The 26,144-nt window shown below is 46.1% G+C and overlaps 1 protein-coding gene across 11 annotated transcripts in view; it reads right to left on the bottom strand.

The window, feature by feature from the left end:
* Positions 1-26,144, bottom strand: part of TANC2 (tetratricopeptide repeat, ankyrin repeat and coiled-coil containing 2) — a 239,415-nt gene that overhangs the window by 115,606 nt on the left and 97,665 nt on the right. For 8 of the 11 annotated variants that reach the window (XM_030508833.1, XM_030508827.1, XM_030508829.1 and 5 more), the window contains one exon: positions 7,912-8,022. The exons of 2 other annotated variants lie outside the window; for them this stretch is intronic. In XM_030508833.1, the coding sequence (XP_030364693.1) occupies positions 7,912-8,022 (111 nt within the window). Of the gene's footprint in view, positions 1-7,911; positions 8,023-25,192; positions 25,735-26,144 lie in introns of those variants that run through there. One more of the 11 variants, XM_030508839.1, reaches the window with a different exon arrangement.

Genomic DNA, 26,144 nt, shown 5'->3' with positions numbered 1-26,144 from the left:
AGTAATTATTTTCCAAGCGATGAGGAGTCAAGTAATTAGTAACATAAAATGTCAAAAGCTCTGCTTAATGAAGCACACAATCTATTGGGGTGCAGGAGGTTATGAGCAGATTGATCTCCTATCTTCAGTGTGCAAGTGTAGCCGTGCTGCCCTGCAGAAAGGAACAGACAGGGTTGGGGGACGCCGGGGAGCACAACACATGACAGCAAAGGGAGCAATATTCACCCTGGGTAAGAATAAAGAAGTCCCTGTTCTGCAGTCCTGGGGAGGGTTGGGAAGTCAAGGCAACTGGTACGAGAGCAGAAGTAATGGTGTGGCTTTCAGAGCGCCGCATATTTTCCCTTATGAGAAGCTCTCCATAGCACCACTGAAGTTCAAGCTCTTTTTGCATAGGACCAAATAGAAACCCCAACCATCCTTTGGCCTCGTGTAGACATTAAGACATGGGAGTCAGTTCTCTGCAAACACAACTACCCCTCCTTCTGTTGTCAGAGCCGGTAAAGCTAACATTGAGGTTTCTGCCTCCATAAGGAGTTGAAACAAAGCAACAGGATTGCAAAACACTGCAGGGAAAACAGCAATGGAATCACTGACCACTTCCTCTAGACTGTAAAGCATTTGGGAATAGATATCTGAGCCAGAAGGAAAAAGGGAAAACTGACTGGCACAACTGCATCCCTGCCCATGGCAGGGAAGTTGGAAGTAGACGATACTAAGTTCCTTTCCAACCCAAACCATTCTACGATTTTATGATGGCAAAGAACACCAGGAACCATCATATCCTTCCTTCTTGCCTCACTTCACATCCCAGTATTTCCACTTACAAAAGGCAAAGGCTAACTTCAGATTGAACTCAGCCTAAAGAACTCCTGAAGGAATCAATAGCTCCAGCAGCTAAGAAAGAAGAGGAGGGTTGTGTAAAGCCATCAGCAGCACTGCAAGCAGGAGCCCAAAGCCAAGGAGGACAGTGGTGTCATGGGCAGGTCAGGATGGGCATCACCTGGGACCCTGGGACCATGCAGCCCACACCAAACATGAGCTGATGCACAGCCAGTTCCTCCTGACAAGTGCTGAGGACACACAGGATTACCACAGGATGAGCACTACAATGATTTCCCAAATCTAATCTGACAGGTAATTGGAATTATTGAAGAGCCTTTTCTCTCAAAGAAAGGGAAATCTGGGGACAGTGATTTAGTTTTGCCTAGAATTTACAATTCTGAAAGGTGAGTGCAGCCCCAGTGCTCCTGTGACACTGAGAAACACCAGAGGCTGAGCACCAGCTGAGCTGGGAGTTCAAAAGGAACATTATACCAATTCAGTCAGCAATAAATTGAGATCCTGATGGTGAAGGATTTCAGCAGGAGGATACTGGCAGTGGATGCTTTTGATGACCAAGCATAATAAATAGTCCAAAAGAAATGAAGCAGAAGGCAAGCATAGAGACAGATTTGTTACCTGTTACCTACAGGGGGGAAAAATCCACTCCAACTTTTCAATATGAATGATTTCTTGGTCTGAGACAGGATACTTTGTACTTTTGCAAAATACGGTAGGTTAGAGCTAAATCAATGTCCTGTTTCCTAAGCCAGAACTGAAGCTCCTTCAGACAGAAATTCTAGGCAAGTTATCTGTCATTAGGAGCTCCCGGGACTGTGGTATTGGAATCATAGAATCCCAGCCTGGTTTGTATTGGAAGGGACCTTAAAGCTCATCCAGCTCCAACCCCCTGCCACGGGCAGGGACACCTTCCACTAGAGCAGGTTGCTCCAAGCCCCTGTGTCCAACCTGGCCTTGAACACTGCCAGGGATGGGGCAGCCACAGCTTCTCTGGGCACCCTGTGCCAGCGCCTCAGCACCCTCACAGGGAAGAGCTTCTGCCTTAGATCTAACCTGAATCTGCCCTGTTTAACCGCATCACCCCTTGTCCTATCACTACAGTCCCTGACGAAGAGTCTGAACAATCCCTGATGAAGAGAACTAACTGCACACAGTGCTCCAAGTTGGGTCTTATGAGAGCAGAATCAAGGGGCAAGATCACCTCCTTCAATATATAGTATTTTTACTATAGAAGAGCAAAATCCTCTGCCAGGAGTCACTCATTCAATGAGAAGTCTGACCTTGTCTGATGCTGTCCATCAGCAATGAAAAGGATAAGCACACCATACATGGAAGGTCTCCAATGCTCCATCTGTACAAGAAAGCCTACCCTAGTCCCATCTGCTTGGATGTGGAAGAAAAGAAGGCTTCGCATGGATCCCTGCAGGCACGTCACCCACAGTTTCATCAACAGGGGTGTTTTTTTGTGTATATAGATGATTTACTCACTGGCAAGACAGAAAGATATAAATATTCAATAAGCCAAAGTATTATCACAAGGAAGCTCGTGTTTCCCAACAGACCAACTGGAAGCAAGCACAACTCATGAGACTGCCCAGGATCCATCCAGATGGGCAGCCGGAGGTGTGAGGCTGCAGGGAACTCTGCTGACAAAGCATCTGAAGTGAAACCCACTTCAGGGACAAGCTACGTTAGAGGTTTTGGCAGCAGCCACAACACTTCAAAGTTGGTCAGTTCTTCACATAAACAGAATTTGGATCTCTTAAGGCCTTTTCTCCCTTTTTTTTTCCTTATTTCCCCCTCCCCAGGAGATGAAAGCAAAACCTTGGCTGTAAAGAGAAGGTGGTTGTTGATAGATCACATCAGGAAGCTTCAGGAATACCATGTTTTCTGAAATGATTTAGCATTTAAAACATATGGCAATAGTAAACAGAATCCATATCCAGTTCTTGAGCATCTCCCCTTTGCTAAGAAGGTTCAATAAACCCTAAATTGAAACCCAGCCACTGTTCTCCAAGCTGCAGCTTTCAGTTAGCAGCAAACCCAACCACACCTAGTGCAAGTGGTCCATGGCTTATCCCAAACAGACACAACTCTACAAACACCTTCAGGATTCCTCTCTCAGCACCAGATTTCAGACTGGGGCGGGGGGGTTGTTTAGTTTTGTTTTATTTGGGGGGTAAGTTTGGGATGGTTGGTCCAGGTATTTATTCTGAAACTCTCCATCTCTCAACGAGGCAGAAGAAGCCGACACCATCCGCCCAAGAGGAGGGTAAGAAAAGTCAATTGCTTCCATAGCAACAGACACACCAAATTACCACAAGTCTCTCCTGCAATTAGGGCTGATCCCAACGATTTCCCATTCCCTTCAGGTCAGTGGGCTTGATAATGCTGGGACAACCACAAGATTCAGCAGTAAAACCATTCGTCAGGTCATGGTTGGGTTGATTATTCCCTTGTTTTCCTCCCAATTCATCACTGTCCACCGTGACAGAGGTTGGACAAGGATCCTGCTGGCTCAGTCTGTTGGGGGGGTTGTGGGTTCTTTTCGCTCATTGCCTGTATTTTCACCATGAAAAAGCAGAGCATGACGCTGTTCCACTCATTCCCTGTCAAAGGGCTTTTTCTAACACCTGAGAAATATTTCGCTGTGTTTAGGTGTCTGGTATGAGTAAAATGAAAGCTACACGTTTTACATGATGAAAAGAAAGAAGCAGCAGAGCAAGGAGATGTCAACCTCAACGATTCTTGAACCAAAGGAAGAGAAAAAGGAGCCATGAGATGACCATAAATACCACTGTGATGGTAAATCACTGTCTGTGCTGGGGTACCAAACTCGATTAGCGATGGAAAGAGCTGCCAGCCTAATGGGTATCAAGCAAACATCCCCAGACCAGACATTTAAGATTTGTGTCCCCAAATTTCTGAAGAAGAATTTAATCAAATGAAAAGATAATGTCAGAACATATTCAGCCTTTGAAACATAACAACAAGGTAATAAATCACACAAAATGCAACTGCAAACATTGACCCGAGACAAACAGCTTTCCCTGAAAGCACCATCCATCTCAGACTACTTCCAATAGGTTCCCTGAGCACTGACAAGACTAAACATGTTGTAGCTCCCATGCTAAAACCAAAAAGCAGTTCAAAGAAAGATGCCCTCCTGATACAAAACCAAGGAGAACCAAGAAGCCAGGACACATTCACTCCACAAGCAGTGCCACTAGGCAGGAGGAGGGAGACGTGATATGCCTCTGCCAAACAGTGCTGGAAGGACTGGAGCAGAGCCAGGGAGGAAGACTGACCAAAATCCTTTCAGACTCTCCTTATGAAGCCCCAACTAAGTCAAGAAAACAAGGAACAACTCCTTCTCTGTCATAGACATTCCAAGTGAAAAAGGGCTTGACTGCACTGACCACTGCAATCACAAGAACTTCTACAGAAATAGAATTCTGATAGAAATGGTTTCTGAAGGCCACAAAACAGCTTTTTTGTCATAGAATCACAGAATAGTTAGGCTTGGAAAGGACCTTAAGATCATCTAGTTCCAACCCCCCTGCCATGGGCAGGGACACCTTGCACTAAACCATGTCACCCAAGACTCCATCCAACCTGGCCTTGGACACTGCCAGGGATGGAGCATTCACAACTTCCTTGGGCAACCCACTCCAGTGCCTCAGCACCCTCACACTAAAGAACTTTATATCTAACCTGAACTTCCCCTGTTTCAGTTTGAACCCATCACCCCTTGTCCTATCACTCCAGTCCCTGATGAAGGTCCCTCTCCAGCACCCTTGTAGCCCCCTTCAGACACTGGAAGCTGCTCTGAGGTCTCCACGCAGCTTCTCTGCTCCAGCCCCAATGTTCTCAGCCTGTCTCCATACGGGAGCTGCTCCAGCCCCTGAGCATCCTCGTGGCCCTTCTCTGGACTTGCTCCAACAAGTCATCATCTTACATGCAACAACTATAGAACGTGGGCCCATCTCTGCTTTCACTTAAGTAGATTAAATTCATCTTACAGAATGCAACGGCTGCCTTTGGCAAAACAAAGGATAGAATTCCATAGATTATATTTTACCAAACCCTAAAACTTTGCTGTGTCCTCGTTATTAGAACTTCCCTCCAAAGATACTAGCACCAAGTTCTTCTTCTTCCTCCCACCTCGTCCATGGATGCATCCTGCAAGATGTCAGAAGGCAGAATTCCCAGGAGCAGCACAGAGGCCACATGGTGGTTGCTCAGGAAACCACCTCCCTGGAATGTGCTGAAATTTGCCCGGAGCCTTAAAATAAACATTTTTAGCATGGAGCAAAATCTCATCTCCAGGCATCTCAAACTGAAACCATCATTTCTATATGCAGAGCAGGTAATGTTCTCTCCTCTTTGCTATTTAGTGTTTTAAACTGCCTTTAAGTATATAATTAATTACATGACTTGTCAGGGATCGCTTTACAAACCACTCCACCTCCACTCAATTGTGAGGCTCCAGCATATCTTCTGCCTTTTTTCCTTCTTTTGACTCCTATCATCCCTCCTGGAGGCACTTGGGATTTAACACTGTGTGTGAACATCCTTCACAGGATGCACGTGTTTTAGCAGAGGGTTAAAAAGAGCCTAACAGTGAAGAAAGGAGCTTTATTTCCTTGGAAAACTGATCACGCCTTCAGGCTTTGCTGCGGTCCAGTGTAGGACTTAGCCCCTCTTCCTCCACCTTCCCATCAGGAGCCCAGACTCAAAGTCCTTTGGTCCCTACGACTTGTCCAGATCTTTGTTCTTTCTTTACACAAAAAGCCTTTCTCAGCCACCAAGTTCTTTCTGAGGTCTCATCTCCTCATGCTACCATGCAGTGAGTGGTTCCTGTAGCTGACCGTTGGGGTTTAACCTCAACCAGCAATTGAGCACTGAGGCCCTCGCTCACCCCAGTGGGATGGGGAGAATCATAGAATCATATCATAGAATCCCAGCCTGGTTTGTGTTGAAGGGACCTTAAAGCTCTTCCAGTTCCAACCCCCTGCCACGGGCAGGGACACCTTCCACTAGAGCAGGTTGCTCCAGGCCCCTGTGTCCAACCTGGCCTTGAACACTGCCAGGGATGGGGCAGCCACAGCTTCTCTGGGCACCTTGTGCCAGTGTCTGACCATCCTCACAGGGTAGAAGGGAGTTGCTGCAGCACTGCAGATGGAAACTGTGTGTGCCATAAACTTCCTTCTATGAACAGCCTCAGCAGGGAAGCCCCAAGGGATTCCTCCATTCCTTCTTTACCTGCCTGTCCCACACGGCTAACATGAACCTGGCTGGACTCTTCGGAAGCTCCATCCCAAACACCAGCTTCCCAGCTGGACAGGTCCTGGGCACCGAGCCCACACGGACACGTGGAGAGAGGGCTCCCCAGCAGCTCCCCTGGCACGCACGTTTAGACAACCCAAAGCAATCTAAATCCCCTAACGTGATGTTTCTACCTTCACTCCAAGTCAGTGCTGTTCACTAGCGTGTGCTGTGACAAATCTCTTGCTCTCACTTTTTGTCCTTCCTTAATGATGCTTCAAGGCAGCACAGAACTCCACTTGTCCTTTCAGATCACTGCACTATCAGCAAGAGAAGGAGCTCAAAAAGCAAAAAGAAAGAAGTAATCATTGCAGATCCCATTGTCAGAGCTGGCTCCTGGGCTTGGCAGGAATCCTGCCCCTCAGAACAGCCTGGCAAACGGAGCTGGGGCAGGGGGGAGACACACACGTGCGAGCACGCCTGCAAGAAATGGGAACGTGGAATTGATGCTTTTTAAGCCAAATTTACAATTCAATTATAATTCTCTGTGGATGCTATCAGAATGAGTTTATAATTATTAACAATTACAAACATGACAGCAGAAGCTCTTTAGTTAGAAGAAGAAAGGGCTGCAACAGCAAAATTTTAATTGTAATTCATGATGATTGAAGAAGAAGGAGCACTTTTCACAGCAGCTCTGGCCTCAAAGGAGGCATTTCCAAGCACAGGGACTGGCTTTTATTTTTCCTAAGACAACTCCTCTTTCAAGCACAATACATTAAAGAAAGAAAGAAAGAAAGCCCACATTCAGAAATCTGGACAACATTCAATTAATTCCTCCTATTGTGAATCCTCTGTAAGCGCTATAACCATCCACAGAAAGAAACAGCAGCCTCATTTCAAAGAATCACTTATCAGTATGACCTCTTCTACTGCATCTACAGATTTAAGAGGCAGATTCCAACCCAAACCATTCTATGATTTTATGTCACATATTTACATGCCATTTCCAAACACCCAACATCTCTGTCCCCATTCCACAGCCTATACTGAACACGGGTCCCTTCAGTTCATGAACTAGGGAATGTGCCAGGGAAGGGAACTGCACAATTTGGCACAAAATCCACTGCACCACTTGCTGCTGCTTTAGGACATCACCTCCCCCGCCTCCAGCCCTCCCCAGGTGGCTGCTTCCATTAGGAAGAATCTGGGAAGCAATTCCCAGCTGGCGGCGAGATGTGGCTCTATGAGGATTTCACATCTCAGACACATACGGGGTTAAGTCAGGGAAGGACACAACCCACTTCTATTTAGGTTTCAACCAGAGGCCTCCAGCAAGATGTATACTTTAAAGAGCAGTTACTACAGGATACATAAATTAGAAGGTATTTCTTTAAAATAACATAAAAACATCAAACAAGCAATATTCTTGGAGGCAGGTTAAGAGGTCCCATAGTTTTGCGTTAGTTGATTCAATGCTATTTCTAAATATGGTTTTATTCCAGCCTCTCTGAAGACCAGCATTAAAAATTTAAGTAGTCTGTTTATTGGGTCATGTTTAGCTTCTCAAAAGCAACTCTCTAGATCTTCTAAATCATTCTGAGGGGAGAGAGGCCACCCACAAATTGCAAGTAACAAAAGCAAATGGGCATCACTTAGAAACGAATACTTGTTCAAGCTTCCAAGTCAATCAAACATGGTTGGGGAAGGTCCAACCATCTAGGAAAGGAGCTGTACTACATTTATAAATCTTTTGGGGCTGGAATTGCCTCTTTTAAGGCTGAGCCTTCGCATGCAGCTTACCAGGGCAGTATGCATCAACGTCCAGTTTCTGTGCTGAAGAAAGTGTTGGGGAGCCAAGCTCAGACTCAGGGATTCGAGGGCTCTCAACAAACTTTGCTTTCCTCAAAGGGGCTAAGGAGAAGGAGGGGGAGAGAGAAAGAGAGGTCATGAGTAAGGGAAATAGCAAGCAACAGATGGAAGCACTTAACTAAACGACACTGTCAGACCCAGATCAGGTTACCCCTGTTTTTTTCCCCCCAGAAAAAGAAAGATTATCTGCATTCTTTACAAAGGAGATGGCTCTTGTTAAAACCTCCAAACTGCACAGTCTTACTTGAAAGCGTGCGAGCACTGAGGCACATTCTTGATACTCTCAAACACTTCCTTTTTCCTACTTTATTGCTATTTTTTTTATAGGAAGCAAATGGGCCTGGATTCAGCAACTGTAGAAAAGCTGAGATCCAGTGAGGTACACAGAGCCCATCAGACAGTTAACTCTAAATACCCAAAATGAACACACAAATTCTGTGTTCAGTAATTGTTTCCTCTGAACATAAAATTTCAGCTTCCAAACATTGTGAATGCCTGACCAAAGAGGTTTGGTGTTTAACCCAAAGGATCAGAGTAAAGCTAGTGCTGTCCACTGTTATCCTTGCAAGTCTAGAAACAGACTGAAATAAAGAACAGGGAAAAGGTAAAGCTGCCTGTAACAAAGCAGTGCTGACCACCAGTGCCAGAGAAAGGGGATTTTTGCCCATGTTTTAACAGTCTAAATGCTCAAAAAACCACATTTGTAATAAATCATTACTAAAGCACTTGGATTAATAAGTTTTTAAACAGATATTCAGCCAGAGCAGAGAAACAGAACTAAGAAATACATTGCAGAGATTTCGAAGTGAAGCGCACGTGCCCATTAAAGAGGAAGGCTCCACAGACAGTGCTGTGGCTCAGCACGTTTCATGCCCCCCCGCCCCGATCCTCAGCAAATAACCTCCATTTACAGAATTCATATTTATAGCCCTCTGTCCCGCAAATTAAATTTGGGATCTGAAGCTAAAAGGACACACACGCATTTGTTCTCATGCACCTCCTGTAACAAAAGCTCAATGGGTCAAACGATGACCTCGGAGGCAGCAATAAATCTCTTGCTTTTAAGGAGCCTGGCGGCCCCACAGTTGGAAAAGGCTCAGCAATTCCAACCAGAAGGACAACACTCGACCTGCTTGCTGGAATTGAGCTGGTATAGAAATGGTCACAGGAAGCTTTAATAGGGGGATGGGGATAAAGGCTGGAGTATGGTTGTTCGCTGTAAAGTAGAACACAGGTAAGAAATCAGCTGCCACTGCTCTGCACCAAAATAGGTGCTGGACACCCTCCTGACCCTCTTCTTCCTGAGGATCCACCCCAGGATCCCCTCATGATGAGGGGAAAATGGTCCCAACGCTACCATTCTGCACAAGAAACTCCCAGAAGGGTATCAGGGATATTTACAGCACATTCCTCTCCGTGCCGGGCAAGAGGAATGTGGGAGACATGGAGATAAGGGCAGCCTGAAGCCCCTCCTCCCCCCGGACCTGCCACCGTGCCATGAAGCTCATGGGCCTGCAGCCCTGCTCAGACACACAGCACAAGGGAACAGTGAGCGGTGCTAAAACCCCTGTACCTGCACACACAAGCACCCTCCCAGCTTGCAAACTGGCCAGCAGCAGTGAAAACATGATTCACAGCAATGGTCTTGGGCCAGATGCTGATGTAACGAACACACGTAAATATTGAGGAGATTATTACCACGGCACAGAAATTGTTTAGACTAATAATCCTAATAATCCTGCACGGGCCAATCTACTGGTATTTCCTTTGCAATTGCAGCTTTCACCAATAGGTTTCTTTCAAATCTTTTACCACAGCCCCAGTAACTGTCATTTTTATAATAGAAATAGCTCATCTTTCATTTCTTTATCATTTCTGGCTACCACTAGAACCACCCATCACCTGATGCGAAACCCAGCAGTGCCCAAGTGTTCTGCAATACAGAACAAACGTGGTTTGAATGGTCGAAGAGAAGTTAATGACTGCAATGGGGCTGTCACCAGAAGGTATTGCACTAAGGATGATTTGAGTTAGGAACCCAAAGAGGAAGAAGGACAACCTGTTCCAGTGCCTCAGCACCCTCACAGGGAAGAAGTTCTTCCTTATATTTAACCTGACTCTCCCCTGTTTCAGTTTGAACCCATTGTCTTTGTCCTATCACTACAGACCCTGATGAAGAGTCCCTCTCCAGAACCTCCATGTCCTTCTTACGTTGAGGACACCAGCACTGCACACAGTGCTGCAAGTGGGGTCTCATGGGAGCAGAGTAGAGGGGCAGGATCACCTCCCTCATCCTGCCGGTCACACTTCTTTTGGTGCAGCCCAGCACATGGTTGTATGGAACGAGTTCAGCAATCTCCCATTTCACCATGGGATTTATTTCTGCATCTCTTCTGGATCTTCTTCACTCCTTGCTGAGGAGCTGACCCCATCGTCCAATTAATTCCTGCCTTCTCCAAACAACTGAACTACAGCAGCAGAAGGGATCAGTTTGTGGAATTTTCTTTTGAGGGCAACAAGGAACTTCCTATTAAGAACATGGTGAATTCTCAATGTCCTGCAAGTTTAGTCATACACATCGTGGTTTTGATCCCTAAAAAGCATGACTTAAGTCTTAGAAGCCGATGTTACCACTAGACAAGACACACGCTATGTCAAGACGACTTAGAGACAACAAGAAGTCCTCCTAACTCATACATAACCTGATTACATGACAGGAGGATTTTCATGTAAAAGCATTAAGCACTCCTGACTCCTGTCCAAATGATGATTATCCTGACAGATTCATCTTTGCGCATTAGACTTCACTGGAATAAATAACAAATGGAAATGCCATAAACTTTAAAATCTGTTTTGCCATTTTTTAGCCAAATGCTCAAGGCTGACATTGATCTTTTTATTGAAGTGACTTGTCATTCACAACAGTTTGCCCAGGTCCTGAATGTGCTCCCATGAGCACAGGCAAATCTCACCATCCAAGCCACGGGATGAGCATTTGGCACATACTATAAAGTCTTCTATACCTGCCTCAGTCTGTTAGACCTCTTATTTCTCTAACATTTTTCTGTATGAAACAGGTTGACTCTACACATTAAACAGCATCAAATCAGCCCTTCCTGTTCCACAACTCTGATTTTCTGAGAACAGTATTTCTTTCCAAAATAATGAGGGAAAAAAAAGGGTAGCTGCAATAACCACTTGTAAAACCACAATGAATTGAGGATGCCAGTAGCCAGTAACGCTGGCTTTCCAGAACTGCAAAATGCACATTTAATGCTGAAAAACATTCTGATCACAAGGAGCATGAAGTCACAACCTTGTCACTTGGGTCCTGCTGCCCATTCACTGGGGACAGCCCAGGAGCGATGGCAGCAGCTCAGGCTGGATGTACCCTCAGTGGCCAGGCCAGATCCCCAGGGCTCGAGGAGTGTGAGCAGCAGGTCAAGGGAGGGGATCCTGCCCCTCTGCTGTGCTCTGGGGAGACCCCCCCTGCAGTCCTGATCCAGCTCTGGGGCAACAGCACAAGAGGGACGTGGAGCTGCTGGAGCGAGCCCGGAGGAGGCCCCGGAGCTGCTGCGAGGGCTGGAGCAGCTCTGCTCTGGAGCCAGGCTGAGAGAGCTGGGCTGGGGCAGCCTGGAGAAGAGAAGGCTCCTGAAGGGGAGACCTTAGAGCAGCTCCAGGGCCTAAAGGGGCTCCAGGAAACCTGGAGAGGGGCTTTGGACAAGGGCCTGGAGGGACAGGCCAAGGGGAATGGCTTTAACCTGCCAGAGGGGAGACTGAGATGAGCTCTGAGGCAGAAGCTCTTCCCTGTGAGGGTGCTGAGGTGCTGGCACAGGGTGCCCAGAGAAGCTGTGGCTGCCCCATCCCTGGCAGTGTTCAAGGCCAGGTTGGACACAGGGGCTTGGAGCAACCTGCTCTAGTGGAAGGTGTCCCTGCCCGTGGCAGGGGTTGGAACTGGGTAAGCTTTAAGGTGCCTTCATACCCAAACCATTCTATGATCATATAGGAACTGACTTGCTACTACTAACGTAGGAACTTACGTTTAAATACCTAGATAAGTTATTTAAAACAAATAGTGCACATTTTGGGGGATGTTTCTGCCATTCTTGGCAAGATTAATCCCCACCAGTATCCAGCCCATAGAGCAAACCTGAAAACCCTTCCTTCAATACCAATAAAATTCTCATTCCACTTTTCCTGTGCAAGGAAAGCGATGCTAATTCCAGGGGAGGAACTAACCACATAATGCCACCAGTTACCAGGGCAAACATTCAGAGAGTCTCAGTAGATGTCTCATTTATGACACTTTCTGCAGCAGTTGGGGACAAAGACAGAAATTCTTTCTGCTTTGGTCTTCATGTTAATTCTTCTTAATAGCCACATGGACACTGTGTTATACTGTCACCAGACGGAGGTCTTCAAAACACACAGGAATAGAAAAGAATTTAAAAGCTGTATGTATTTTTAAGGCTGTACATTTTCTGGCAAGGTATATGTTTGAGAGCAACCACCTTTCTAAAAAGGAAGCATCCTGTTATCTGGATTTCAGGACTGTTGATCAGTAACCTGTAGGCAGCCATATAATGGGAGATACAGTCAGTAAACCCCAAAGACCTGCGGAGCCCCAAGAACTCTCCGTTTTCTTTCCCCTGCTGACAGTCACTAATACTGCACTGGGAATTAGGAAGCACACAGAAGCAAACACATATTTAGGGCAGACACACGGGACAGCAATAAAGCCCTGTTAAACACATGGGGAAATATGTTATTAGAGGCTGCAATGTCAAGCAGTCTGCAGGCTGTTTTTTAAGTCTCCAACAAGAGCAATTCAGGGTATTTGGAACGTACGTCCACCAGAGAAAGAGAAACCATGAGCCCAATTCACAGTATTCCTCAAGCCTGTATGCCCACACCAGTCACTCCTGAAGCTCTCATTCCATGAGCAGCACAGGAGAGCTGCGTGGCCCCTCCAACCCAAACCCACTTCAGATATCAGGAGCTGCTGCTGGTTTATCCATGTGACATATGCACAGAGCATATGGGGGGTCAATCCTGGTGCTGTTTGTGATCAACATCAAGCATGTGATCTGCTACTACAGAAAAATAAAGCCCAGAAAAACCAGGATGTGTTTCTTCTGTCAGAGTAATCATTTATCTCCATTAGCACTGTGTTCTAGTGCAGCCTGTTGAGCTTCCTAATTCTACTGCATTTGCTACGTTACCATTTCATTGTCACGTAATTTATAGATGAGTTAGTATTTTAATTAAAAAAGGCTTTTCTTTAGATTAAAAGCCATTGATAAAAGGAAATTACCATGGATCAGCATGGCTTCATCTACTAAATTCAGTTTCAGCTCTGGAAGGAATGTTTCACTGGGAAAGGGTTATTAACACCTAATAAGCTGATTGAACAAAGTGGATTTTCAGGCAGTTACTTCAGTAGATCCAAATTCAGTCCATGGTTTGAATCATAGAATCCCAGACTGGTTTGGGTTGAAGGGACCTCAAAGCTCATCCAGCTCCAACCCCCTGCCACGGGCAGGGACACCTTCCACTAGAGCAGGTTGCTCCAAGCCCCTGTGTCCAACCTGGCCTTGAACACTGCCAGGGCTGGGGCAGCCACAGCTCCTCTGGGCAAGGTGTATATATGGACCACAACACCTTTGTCTGTGTATACAGCCATAAAGATACACAAGAAACAAATCCATCTACAGACAAGGAAACAAAAACTCTTTTTCCATTGCACAACGGGTGGACTGACTGTCCCAGGGTACCTGGGAGCCTCTCCTCGTGTTGGCTCTTTTCAAGTGTTGGAGGAATGTCCATTAGGGTGCCCTGACCTGCATCAGCATAAACCACCACTTTTGTTACACAGACTCACACACTTCATCATTAGAAATTCTCCTGACTTTGCACTAAAACACTGTATTTGTAAATACTGTTGGAACAGGCTGCCCAGGGCAGGGCTGGAGCCACCGGCCCTGCAAGTGTTCACACCCCGTGTAGCCGAGGCCTCAGTGCCATGGGTTAGTGGTGGCCTTGGCAGTGCTGGGGAGTGGTTGGACCTGATCATCTTAAAGGTCTTTTCCCACCTGGTTGATTCTATGATTCTTGTGACAAACTCCCTATGGAGAGGATGCAATCCCCCAAACGCTCCAGCTTTTATCGAATCCTGCCCAAGTTCCATGGTGATGGGAAGAGCCACAGCACTGGTTTGAGGAATAAACTTCAGAAACTCCTATTTAAGGAGTAGTGCTTTGGCCATCACCCCTTCCCCAGCTTTAGTTAATAACAACGGCAGCCGTGCCAAAGGCTGATTCACGTGCTGGAAGCTGCCCAATGGCTACGTAATGCTGCAGAGAGTAAGGAGACTTTATTGAAGTCTCCCTCGTACTCCAGTGTTCTAAGTGCTGCAGTGCTATTGATCCATGGAGCTCCTGGAACAAATAACTGTCAGATTCAACACAGCTGGATGACACCCAAAACACCAGAGCTGTAGCAGTCAGAGCTTCTCTGGGCACCCTGTGCCAGCACCTCACCACCCTCACAAGGAAAAACTTCTGACTAAGGTCTCATCCCAATCTCCCCTCTGGCAGGTTAAAGCCACTGTAGCTTTAAATAATCCAGCATTATTTTACAGAAACCCCTGTGCAACAGCTTTTTCCCTCCTCTTATTTGAGAGTATAGAAGCTTTTTTAATTACATTTTCAAGCCTCTCTCCTTTCATCACACCGTTATCGCAGCACCGTGGGTCGGGTAGAACATGCACGGAGTGAGAACAATGTGGTGTCTGGAAACACCACGCTTGTTCCAAAACTTGCAGAAAATGTGTTTAGTTTGGGAGATAAGATCCTGAAACATGAAAATTGAAGGAAATGAAGGTGGAAAGAGGAAGAGAGCAAAAAAAGGCAGGAAGAGAGTCCAGCTGGAAGAGCAGCAATGGGAAAGGAGAGTTAAAATAGGCAACTATGAAAACCTGGCTGTATTTAAAATCTAACACGACGGTTTGGCCTGTTCTGCTTCTGAACCTGGAGTGGATCCTGCAATCCTGTGGGAGCACAGAGACCGACTGGGAAATCATCTCCTCCTTTCCGTCTTGCTCCAGATGAACAGTTCTGTACCAGGCACAGAAAACAACAGCACGCCAGACCAGAAATGGTGCAAAGAGATGTTCAGTGACATCAGGAAGGAACGAGTCTTCTGAAGAAGCACTGCAATTAAACCAAGTGATAGCTCAATAATGCCTAGTACAACGTTTGCTAAGAAAGTCATTTCACTTAAAATCCCAACCTGTTTCCAGTTTCACTTCCAGAAAGAACTTTACCTCCGTTTCCATTTTCCTTATTACCAGGTGACTCTTTTCTGTCATTTAGAGCAAACGGAAGAGCAATTTGTTATCAAACTGCTCCCTGCTGGAGCCAGCAGACAGCAAAACCAGCCCACTCCTGCGGCAGCCCAAATGGTTGTGGTTTAGGTTAGACCAGCCGGAGCATCCCAGCGTGAATCTGCTGAGCAGCTGTTGCCTGGAATACTCTGGCAAGCCTTTAGGAAGACAGTTGCTCCTATTAATGATCCCAGAAACTGAAAAAAACCCTCTTTTTCCCTGTAGATAAGGTTTTTTCCAACGTGGGCTGCCAAGAAGTCTTTATCCCCATAGGAGAGACATCTTTGAGGAGAAGCAGATATTTAATTACCATATAGACATGGCAGGAGGAGGACGTGGTACGTGCATCTTCCCATTCAAACTTGTCAAATTGATTTTGACTTCTCGGAGTAGACTTCTTCACATCATTCCTCTTCTATAATTCTTCTTTTCAGCCTCTTCTGAAGTCTTTTAAAATTGCCTCTTTTAGTAGAAATCCCTCATGTGTGACTCAAGGTAGAAACTTGTGCAGAAGAGGAGGAGGATGAAGGAAGAGAAAGGAAGTCAGCAGCACTCGCTCCAGCTTCCCAAGTCATCTTGTTATGAAAATATGCAATTCCCCCACTGACATGTTGCACAGGTTTCTGTTGCAGTCAGTCTTCAAGCTGGAAGCTTCAGTTATAACTAAAACCAGAGTGAATGAAGACCTGGCTCTATGGGATGAAAACACATAGTCGAAATCTTAAGCCTGCATAAGATCTGCTCAAATGGCCAAAGAACCCTCCCACATGGCAGAAACAGGACAGGGTCGAGCTGAAGGGAAGAGCCTTCCTCACCCCCCTCATACTCCTTTCCCAACAGTTTTATTTCATTAAATGTTAAATCTAAAACACATGGGAGGAGAATGCACCAAAACACGACTGCTGAATTGTGTTATTCCCATTCCATCTCCTACTACAATTCAGCAATTCAGTGACTCAAATATCTCCTGGGCACTAAAAATGAGAAGAACTGTCAAAAAAAGACCTGAACAAGCTGTAAAGGACTTTTATTCTAAAGAAAGTAGCAGAGCATGGTCGCTTGAATCAAATTATATAGGTAATCCCATTCATTTGCTGTTTAGAAAGAAACTGTTTCACCTTTTTCTAAGCACAAAGCCCAACTCATCAAAAGCCACTGCTCGGGTTTCAAGATAAACTTTCGAGAGAGAAATGAGAAACTAATTCAACAACTACTGAAGCAAGCACATTTTCCTCGTTTTCCATAGGAAGCTGACTGCTGGAACTACAGGCCACTCAGTCCCACCCCGATGCCAGCTATGGATGGAGCAGATCCTCCTGGAAACTATGCTAAGGCAGATGGACAATAAGGGGGTGACTGGTGACAGCCAGCGGCTGTCTAAGGGTAAGTCATCCCTGATAAATTTGGTGGCCTTCTATGATGGGGCCACAGCGCTGGTGGATAGGGGAAAAGTGACAGACATCATCCACCTGGAAGTGTGCAAAGCCTTTGACTCTGTCCCACATGGCATTCTTGTTTCTAACCTGGAGAGGCCTGGATTTGATGGATGAACCACTGGGGTGGATCCTGGGTGGATAAGGAATTGACTTGATGGTCACACTCAGAGAGCTCTGGTCAACCTGGCCTTGAACACTGCCAGGGATGGGGCAGCCACAGCTTCTCTGGGCACCCTGTGCCAGCGCCTCAGCACCCTCACAGGGAAGAGCTTCTGCCTCAGAGCTCATCTCAGTCTCCCCTCTGGCAGGTTAAAGCCATTCCCCTTGGCCTGTCCCTACAGGCCCTTGTCCAAAGCCCCTCTCCAGGTTTCCTGGAGCCCCTTTAGGCACTGGAGCTGCTCTAAGGTCTCCCCTTCAGGAGCCTTCTCTTCTCCAGGCTGCCCCAGCCCAGCTCTCTCAGCCTGGCTCCAGAGCAGAGCTGCTCCAGCCCTCGCAGCAGCTCCGGGGCCTCCTCTGGCCTCGCTCCAGTAAGTTGCACATAAACAAAATCTAATTCATTTTCCCACCATATCCTTAAGCTCACACCAAGATATAGTAACACCAATAAGAGAGAAGGTTAAACTGCAAACCACCCTGCCACTCAAAGCCCAAGTAATCCCATGTTAAAGCGCATATGGGACTAGATCCTGTTCACTACACCATACCATGGTTCAGCACCAGGACTATACAGGACACAAGCTAATGTAAATTCATTACAGATTTTAAAATGAAGGCAAAAGAAGTCAATAGCTAAGGTGGGTTTATTTATGTGTCAATCAATCACTCAAATTTTCGGACACGAAACCTAATTTAGTTGGTTTAGCTGATAAAGGCAGACTCATAATTCCCCTCACACATAAACATAATTGTTCAGTTGATATGAAAGTGTATTTAGGATCCATATTTCTTTGCTGCTATTATATTATAGCCTTAAAAAGAAGTTATTTTTCTGGCAAGCCACAGCCTGAATCAGCTGAACTTGATTTTTAACACTTGAAAACCAATGACAAACAAATAACACTTGAAAACCAATGGTCAGGCAGACACAGGAGAGCAAAATGTTTCTCAATGTAATGGGACTTAAGAGCCAAGAATCTGCAGGAGGCTTCGGTGGGAGGTTCATCCTGTGAGTCCCACAAAGGGCTGGGTCCTGTCTAGTCCTTCAGGTGAAAATACCATTAACCTTGCTGGAAGGGAATGCTCTCAGGGCTCATCAAAGAAGCAACAGTCATGGCATGCAACAAGACCAGTGACTATGGAAAGAGCAGCATCAATCTAGTGATTTTCCCCTCAAAAAAACATTTTCCCACTTACACCTATTTGCTTCTACGCTAGAGGAGGTAAAAAGTGTAATAATGGGAAAAACCTGTCTTCTCCTAAGACTGGCTTTATTTTTGCAGAGAAAAACCTTGTAGGAATTCCAAGTTTCAACCTTCCACAGCCTACAAATGGTACCAAAGCAGGAGCTGCTCCCTTCATTGCAGACACAACCTCCTCCATGATGTACCACCCAGCCCTGGCTCTAAACACGGGTGGTGGCTGCCTGGTTCTACAAAACACAGCCAGAGGTACCATGACAGGCATCAGGCTCCATTAGGAACAGAGTTTTTAAAGCGGGGTGGGGAATAAAAGGAAGTTATAAATCAGCCCGTAATGCAAGAGATGGTCCAGCTCTGACAGCTGCTGGTGATACCAAGCCCGGTGGCTGCTCCTCTTCCTCTGCTGAGCTGCACCTCGAATCCTGTGTCAGTTCTGGGCCCCTCACTGCAAGAGAGACATTGCGGTGCTGGAGCGGGGCCAGAGAAGGGCACCGGAGCTGGTGCAGGGCCTGGAGCACAAGTGTGATGAGGAACGGCTGAGGGACCTGGGGGGTTTAGTCTGGAGAAGAGAAGGCTCAGGGGGGACCTGATCGCTCTCTGCAACTGCCTGACAGGAGGATGGAGCCAGGAGGGGGCTGGTCTCTGCTCCCAAGGAACAAGGGATGGGACAAGAGGAAACGGCCTCAAGCTGCCCCAGGGGAGGTTTAGATGGAGCTGAGGAACAATTCCTTCCCCAAAGGGTGCTCAGGCATTGGAACAGGCTGCCCAGGGCAGTGCTGGAGTCACCGTCCCTGGAAGTGTTCACACCCCGTGTAGCCGAGGCCTCAGTGCCATGGGTTAGTGGTGGCCTTGGCAGTGCTGGGGAATGGTTGGACTTGATCTTAAAGGTCTTTTCCAACCTGGTTGATTCTAGGATTCTATGAGTGATTTTCCTGCCCACCACAGAAATCCTGCAATAGGAAGTTCTGATGAAAGGATCACAGACACACTCACTCCCCTGGAAGCTCCTCAGCATGTTATATTCCAGAAGAGCAACTCCCAGAAGAAGCACTTGTTTCGTAACCTGCCTCAGAAGTGATGCCATATCCCAGCTCGCACCTACCTCGTTCCTCTCTGCATCTCCCACACCCTTATCTTCTCTTTTCACTTTATCTTTAGCCTTTGTCAAACTGAGTGTTCTTTCTCCCCCGTCTGAAGCTTCATTTTTCCATTTACACTTTCTCCCTACCCAGATTTTCACAGTATCTGATAACTGGCTCATCTGAAGGCTGATGTCTTCGTCATCCGACCAGCCCCTATCATTCCATCTCTCCTTTCTGCTCACTGTCCTCTTGCCCATTCCAAGGACTCCAAAGCAGATCAGAATGCAAACCGAGCTGCCTCTACACCGCTCTTTCAGACCCTCTAAACAAATCTGATACTTTGCAGAATCAGAGAAAAGAGATAGAAATTCAATAGAAAAGCTCCCAAAACAGCAGGAAAATTCCCACTGAGTCCAACAGCTCGGCCCTGGGCTCTTCTGAGCTCCAACCTACCCTACAGCAGTCAGCTCGGGCAGTGCCCCAGGGCACATCCCCAGCAATTCCCAGTGGCTTTTGTATTCACTGCTGGAAAGTCTTCAGGTTAGACGTATTACAGTGCAAAACCTTCTCTAGCTGTCAGCGATTAGGTTGGACTTGATGATCTTAAAGGTCTTTTCCAACCTAGTTGATTCTATGATTGCCATCAACAGAAACAGCATTGCCAATACTAATAATAATTTATCAGTTAGAACATACAGAATTGAAGCTAATTTTAATTTGCATGTAGTCCTTTTTTAAAGAACCAGTTTGTTCATAAATACACGGTTATAGGAGAAGCTCAGCTTGGCAAGAGGTTGGATTCATCGTCTTTTTGGTACAGCTCCTTTAGACTTCCTGATCTAGCTGAAGATGTCCCTGCTCACTGCAGGGGGGCTGGACTAGATGAGCTTTGTATGTCCCATCCAACCCAACTGATTCTATGATTTACAGAACTCATACTGCTGTTGCTCTTATGAACAAAGAGCTGGACAAGTTTATACACCTGGTGAATCTAGGTCTAGACATTTCAAAACCTGCCATAGGAAGAACTGCAGAAAACAAAGTGCAAATCTTGACAAAAGCTAAAGTTTAGGGGCTGTTTAAAATCACCCCTAAAACATTCTCTGTAGTCATATAATCATTAAGCAGAAAATTGGACATTCTAATAGGAAAAATGCCACAAAGAACTTAAATCACCAACTTGTCTAAATAGGAAATGTCTATTTATTTATCTAAATCTCTACACTGTCTAAATGCCCCATCCCTGGCAGTGTTCAAGGCCAGGTTGGACACAGGGGCTTGGAGCAACCTGCTCTAGTGGAAGGTGTCCCTGCCCGTGGCAGGGGGTTGGAGCTGGAGGAGCTTTAAGGTCCCTTCCACCCAAACCAGTCTGGGATTCTGTGATCTTGCTCTGAAAGATTCTACCACTGAAGAGAAAGAAGAGTCAGTCTTGCTTCCTAATGAAACAGGGTAGCCAAGAATCCAACTACAGAAGATTTGTTATGTTACATTTATGGAGGAAAAAAGAAACCACAGATATTCTGTAAAAGAACAAATCAGGCAAAACCAGAAGAATGCGGAAGAGCAGGTCCACTTCTTTCACCTCTGCATGACCTAATGTGATACTCAAAACACATCCTGCTGAACACAAAGGGTCATAAACCAGCCTTTGTTTTCTTAAGAGGTGAACAATGTTAGGTTTAAATTAGCATCTACTAATCCACATTTACCAAAGCTGACCAATACATTTCCTCTGCTTGGATTTGATGGTATCTGAGACTGCAAAGCCAAGGGCACAAGAGCTTTAGAGCAAACTTGACAACGATGGTGAGTTGTAACTGCAGGATGATCATGTCATGAAGTATTTATAGTGCAAAGCCACTTATTTCTGAACTCAAAGCGTAACAGAATGCTATAAACTAAGTGCTGCTTTGATGCAGACATGAAGGAAGAAATTTAATCCTGCGTGTATAAACAACTCAAACGTGCCATGTTTAGAGGGAAGCACAGCACTGCTGGGTATCTGGCAATCAGAAGGAAGGTTTCAGCACAACAATGTATTTATACACACGTAAATGCCTTCTGTCCAACTATAAACTTTTAACAAATATGGTACAAGCTAAAACTAAGCCCATATGTTCTGTAGCAGTGATTCCTTTCCCAGAAGACAATCACAGAACCACAGACTGGTTTGGGTTGGAAGAGACCTTAAAGATCAGCGAGTTCCAACCCCCCGTCATGAAATGTGCATTTGTTCATGCTCATCCCCTTCTAAAACCTGCCCCTGGACTAACTGGGCAGCAAGAATTTGTCTGCTTTCACCCACGGAAATGGTGCTCCCTAAAGTAGCAGCAGGTGAGGGTCAGGCTCAACACAAGCTGCTGCTGCTGTGGAAAGGGATTCTGTGGCTCCTTCAAACGAGCCAACAGGAACCCTTTGAAACCCTTCTGAAACCAGGCTTTTATCCCGCAGTCTTCAGCCAAGCTGCTGCTGATCCGAAGCCTCAGTGTGCACGCAGGACAAATCCCAAGGGAAGAGGCACTTGGGCACCCATCACAAGTCCCAAGCAGGACCTGACCTGCAAGTCCTGCGCGACACACGGCGTTCACACCATGGCACAGGGCAGGGCCCTGAATATCTGCTTTAATAAATACAAATCCTGAACCAAATAATATTGAGGATTATTTCTTTTCTTCGATCAAAGCACCATTTCTAAACAGTTTGGGTTGATTTGTTTTCTCCTTTCACCTTCTTTGTTGACAATAAAAATGCCCATTTCCTCTGCAGTATCTAAATCTCGGGCCTGTCAGACTGTAGTTCAACAAACTGTTGTTTAAACTATTAAAAACTGGTGCTGGAAGAAGAAAGCAGCTCATTCAGAAATGGATACACACAATATGTACTTGGAAATCAATCAAGAATCATATCTTGGGTACAAACAATATGTTAGTTCTCAATGAAGGGCATGGAAGAGGGATGGATTATCCTATCACATATTTAGAGGTGCAAGAACCACTGGCAAAGGTTTCTGGCAACAGAAGACACTCAGGTAGACAGGAATACAGCTGGAATATTGAACCAAAGACATCTCTGATACAGCTCCAACTCGTAGGCATGTGGTTAAATCCGCAATACATCCAGGAATGAAATCACACGACACCAACAGCTACTCAAGGGAATCACCACAGAGCAAGGAAAGAGATGGGAAGTGCCAAAGGAAAGGTCCAGAGCCAACGATCAATCTCAATTCTCAACTTTCTGTCTGCTTGGGGCACTGGTCAGGGACCTGTGATGAACACCCAGTGTGCTGGGTCACCTCTGTGACCCCAGCATCCCACTGAACACGTCCTGTGGGAATGAGTGGCATCACTCCAAAACTAGCAATGCTGCCATGGGTCGTGGTGAGCCCAACCAAACCTTCCTACATGAGGAGAAGCAACTGGGTACGGATCCCCTCAGAAGCCAACCTTTGTAAAAGAAATGGTGTGATCATGCAGGACACTGGAAGAAGAGTTTTCCAACCAGGCTGTCTCATTGTTATAGAAGTAGGAAAGGGTTAGAAAACAAGCAGCCCAGTTGGAGGGAAGGGCTTATACTAAAGGAGTGTGTCTCCTGTGAAGGCCCCTCTGCTCACCAAGAGCTGCACAATCAAGTGCACAGAACCTCTTTGGGGGCATGCTCTGGGAGCACGAGGAGGAAAGATGTAGGAAAGGGAAGAGCAATGGCCTGATTTAACTCCACAGGAGGCTTCCTACACCACCTCCTCTTGCTATAGAAACCTCTTAGCTACGTCTAAAAATTCAAATCCTCACATACCAGAAGTGTAACCATGACAGATGCTCCATTTTGTGCAGCACCAGTGTGAAATAAGGACAGGCTTCTAGCTCCGAGCTTCTGGAAAGCCATGGAGCTTTCAGGGCTACTTCGGTTGCCTTTTTAATATTACCTGCACTAAACATAAACCTTTGGGGCTCTCCCTTTGTTTAAGCATCTCTACAACTATCTGAAATGATGATGAAGATGCCCATGGCAGGGGGTTGGAACCAGATGATCTTAAGATCCTTTCCAACTCTTAACTATTCGATGATTCTATGACCACATTTCCCAGCTCCAGTGCTGTGATGACAGCTTTATCACATCCTCTGCGAGCCTGAGCAGTTCAACAGCCCTGATGTAAAGAGCAGATCCTGAAGGTTCTTCAGGCCATCTCCCACACACACACCCAGGGAAAGCACATGGGATTCCTGCACACCTCTATTACGATTCCTACTCTGTCAATATGGAAGGCAGCTGTGTGCCAAACCAAGGCAGAAGAGGGTTCCCTTTTGTAAGCAGTATTTGGGAAAATCCACCCTAAAACCAGTTTAGTGACTTTCAGAAGCCAATAAATAGAATATGCTGGTTTTTAATTTCCCTCCATTTAAGTTACATCCAAACTACCCTGAAATGAAGGCGGAAACATCACGAGGTTGAACAGGTCTTCAACTGTCAAAAAGAAAAGCCCTCAATGCTGATTTAGCTGAAATCAAAAAGTTACCCATAGACACATTATTTAACTGTACAAATTCCAAGGACAGTTTTGGAGTCTCCAAAAAACTTTAGTGGCAAATGTAGCAATTTCACGTAAAGATTTATGTTTGTTTAATAGAGATAAATGCCAACTGTGGGTAGCACAGAGACACATTCATCCACCTGTTTGATTTCTGCAAGCCCAGTTGGTTTCCATTTCAGCCTATGCCTGTCAAAACAAATCACAAGTCCAAAAATAATGGATGAAGCATCTCCAAAAATGGGTGAGTGAGGATTGAAACAACAGGAAAAGAAGAAAATATTCAGCATACATCTTTGTCAAGGAAAGAGGAGCCTCCTTCTCCAGCAGCTTTCATTGCTGAGGATGTCAGGGTTTGCCACACGCAGGTGCCAAACCCACACTGAAATGCTGCTTCCGTGTGTTTTACGTCATTATTTAAAGAGCCACCTCAGTAATTCTGATAAAATCCAAGTTTTGTGCTCCTTAAACCTCTGCAGAGGCACAGAGTGCACCGCAGCAGGGAAAATACATGGGGAATTCATCCTGCCCAGAAAAAACTACATTCAGCATCTTGAAACCCTCCTGGATCTAAAGGCACTTTGCAGATAACTCAGGCCTTGTCATCACTCTGCAGTTCAGAAATGCAGTTGTGGGCCTCCCACCCAACTCCTACATGAGAAACATGAATTTCAGATCCATGTCATGCTGACAGTGTGACAGCTAAAGAGAGCAATAAAAAGCAATGCAAGCACACTGCAAATGGTGTGGTAGAAAAAGGATCTAAAAAGGTACCTAAAAAGGATCAAAGTCTGTCCCCACACCACCAATTTTAAGCACAGCACCCCTCAGAAATCAGATACAACAAGAGCACCAGGCACTTGAATAGCTTTGTCTCAAATTATACCTTGAAAACGATTGTTGATGTATTTGTATTGCTTCTAGTAGCATCAAATTCAAAATCTCACTCTTTTAGTGAGAAACAAATCTCTGCCTCCCTCAGCATACAGAGGTTTTATAATCCACTCATCGAATTTGTGATCAGTTAGCAATACAGAAGGAAAAACCTTATCTCAAACCCATTATTCCAGGGTTTGACAAACAAACCACTCCTGCTATCTATGGCATTTTCCAGCTCACTCCTCAGTAGTTCTATTTCAGCAATGCTGAAAGAGGAATGTTTTTCACTGCAATTTCTTTTTCCTGCACATCCCAGCAAGCTGGTGACCAACTCGGATTATGTAAAAGTATCACCGAAACAACTGAAAGACAGCTCATCCAAGCAGCACGACCCTGACTGACACCAAAAACCTCCTAATAATGGCTCCTGGGAGCATCGGGATCCCTTATCCTACACGGATTTTCTGCGGAGTTGAAGGAGGCCCGGGAACACCTCACACCATTGAAACCCAAGTCCATGCAAGGCAGATTGCCCACATACTCACCAGGCTTTGTCTCCTGTCCCCATCACCCGAGAGCGCGAGCCTGGCAGCAGGAACTCAGCCCACCCGTTAACTCACGGGGACCGATGCCTTGGGAGCAGCACTCCAGTGAGGATCCTCCTCTGGTCCCCACCTCTCCCTAGCGCCAGCTCCATGTTGCTGCTCCCAACGTCAGGATGATGTTACAGGTGACACCTCCCGCTGCTGATGTCAAGCTCCGTTCCCAACAGCACAACCACCACCTCCCTGCAGCGCTGCTGCCCCTAACAAGCATCACTTCTGCATCCCCTCTGTCCCCAGGGAGCGGGCGTGAGGGTGGTTTCAGAGCAGCGCACAGACACGGACCGTTCCCTTTTCCTTAAGTCTCTCGGCATGGAAGAGCCTTTCCTTCCAGGATGCTGCAGCAAATGTAGACTACACGCCTCCCCTGAGGGGGAGATGAAGAATTTCTACAGTTTCTTTCTATGGCGCAGCTTAATTTGCCCTTTTCTTAGAGCAAACCATAGAGAGAATAGTAAATAACAGTGCCATATGTACCGGAGTGAAGGATTCAAGGATGCTCCTCTGGCCGCTCCGGAGTCAGCCGAGGGCCAGCAATGCAGCCCAGGACCGGCGCTGATGAATGGTGCAGTGCTGCTGTTGTCATGGCAACGCCGAGAAAAAAAGCAGCACCAAATAAGGAGTTGTGACATAGATTCTGGGAATCATTTCTACTAAAAGGCTCTAAGCCCTTGGATGCTTTAAAGCTGCAACACCACCTTCTCGGTTGGATACAGGTTCCGTTGTGCAGTGGGCACAAATCATCACACGCACGATCGCATCCATCCGAGACATGTTAGCGTTACAAGCATCATACCAAAACACAACAAAACGACACGATTATACAGCATTTTCCAATTACTGAGATTGAAATAAGTGAAATTATTAAGTCAGGTAAATGGCAGGATGGTAACGA

Source organism: Strigops habroptila, chromosome 19 (genome assembly GCF_004027225.2).
Source record: "Strigops habroptila isolate Jane chromosome 19, bStrHab1.2.pri, whole genome shotgun sequence".
In the NCBI taxonomy this organism is placed as follows: Eukaryota; Metazoa; Chordata; class Aves; order Psittaciformes; family Psittacidae; genus Strigops; species Strigops habroptila.
This window is presented reverse-complemented; position numbering and strand designations above follow the sequence as displayed.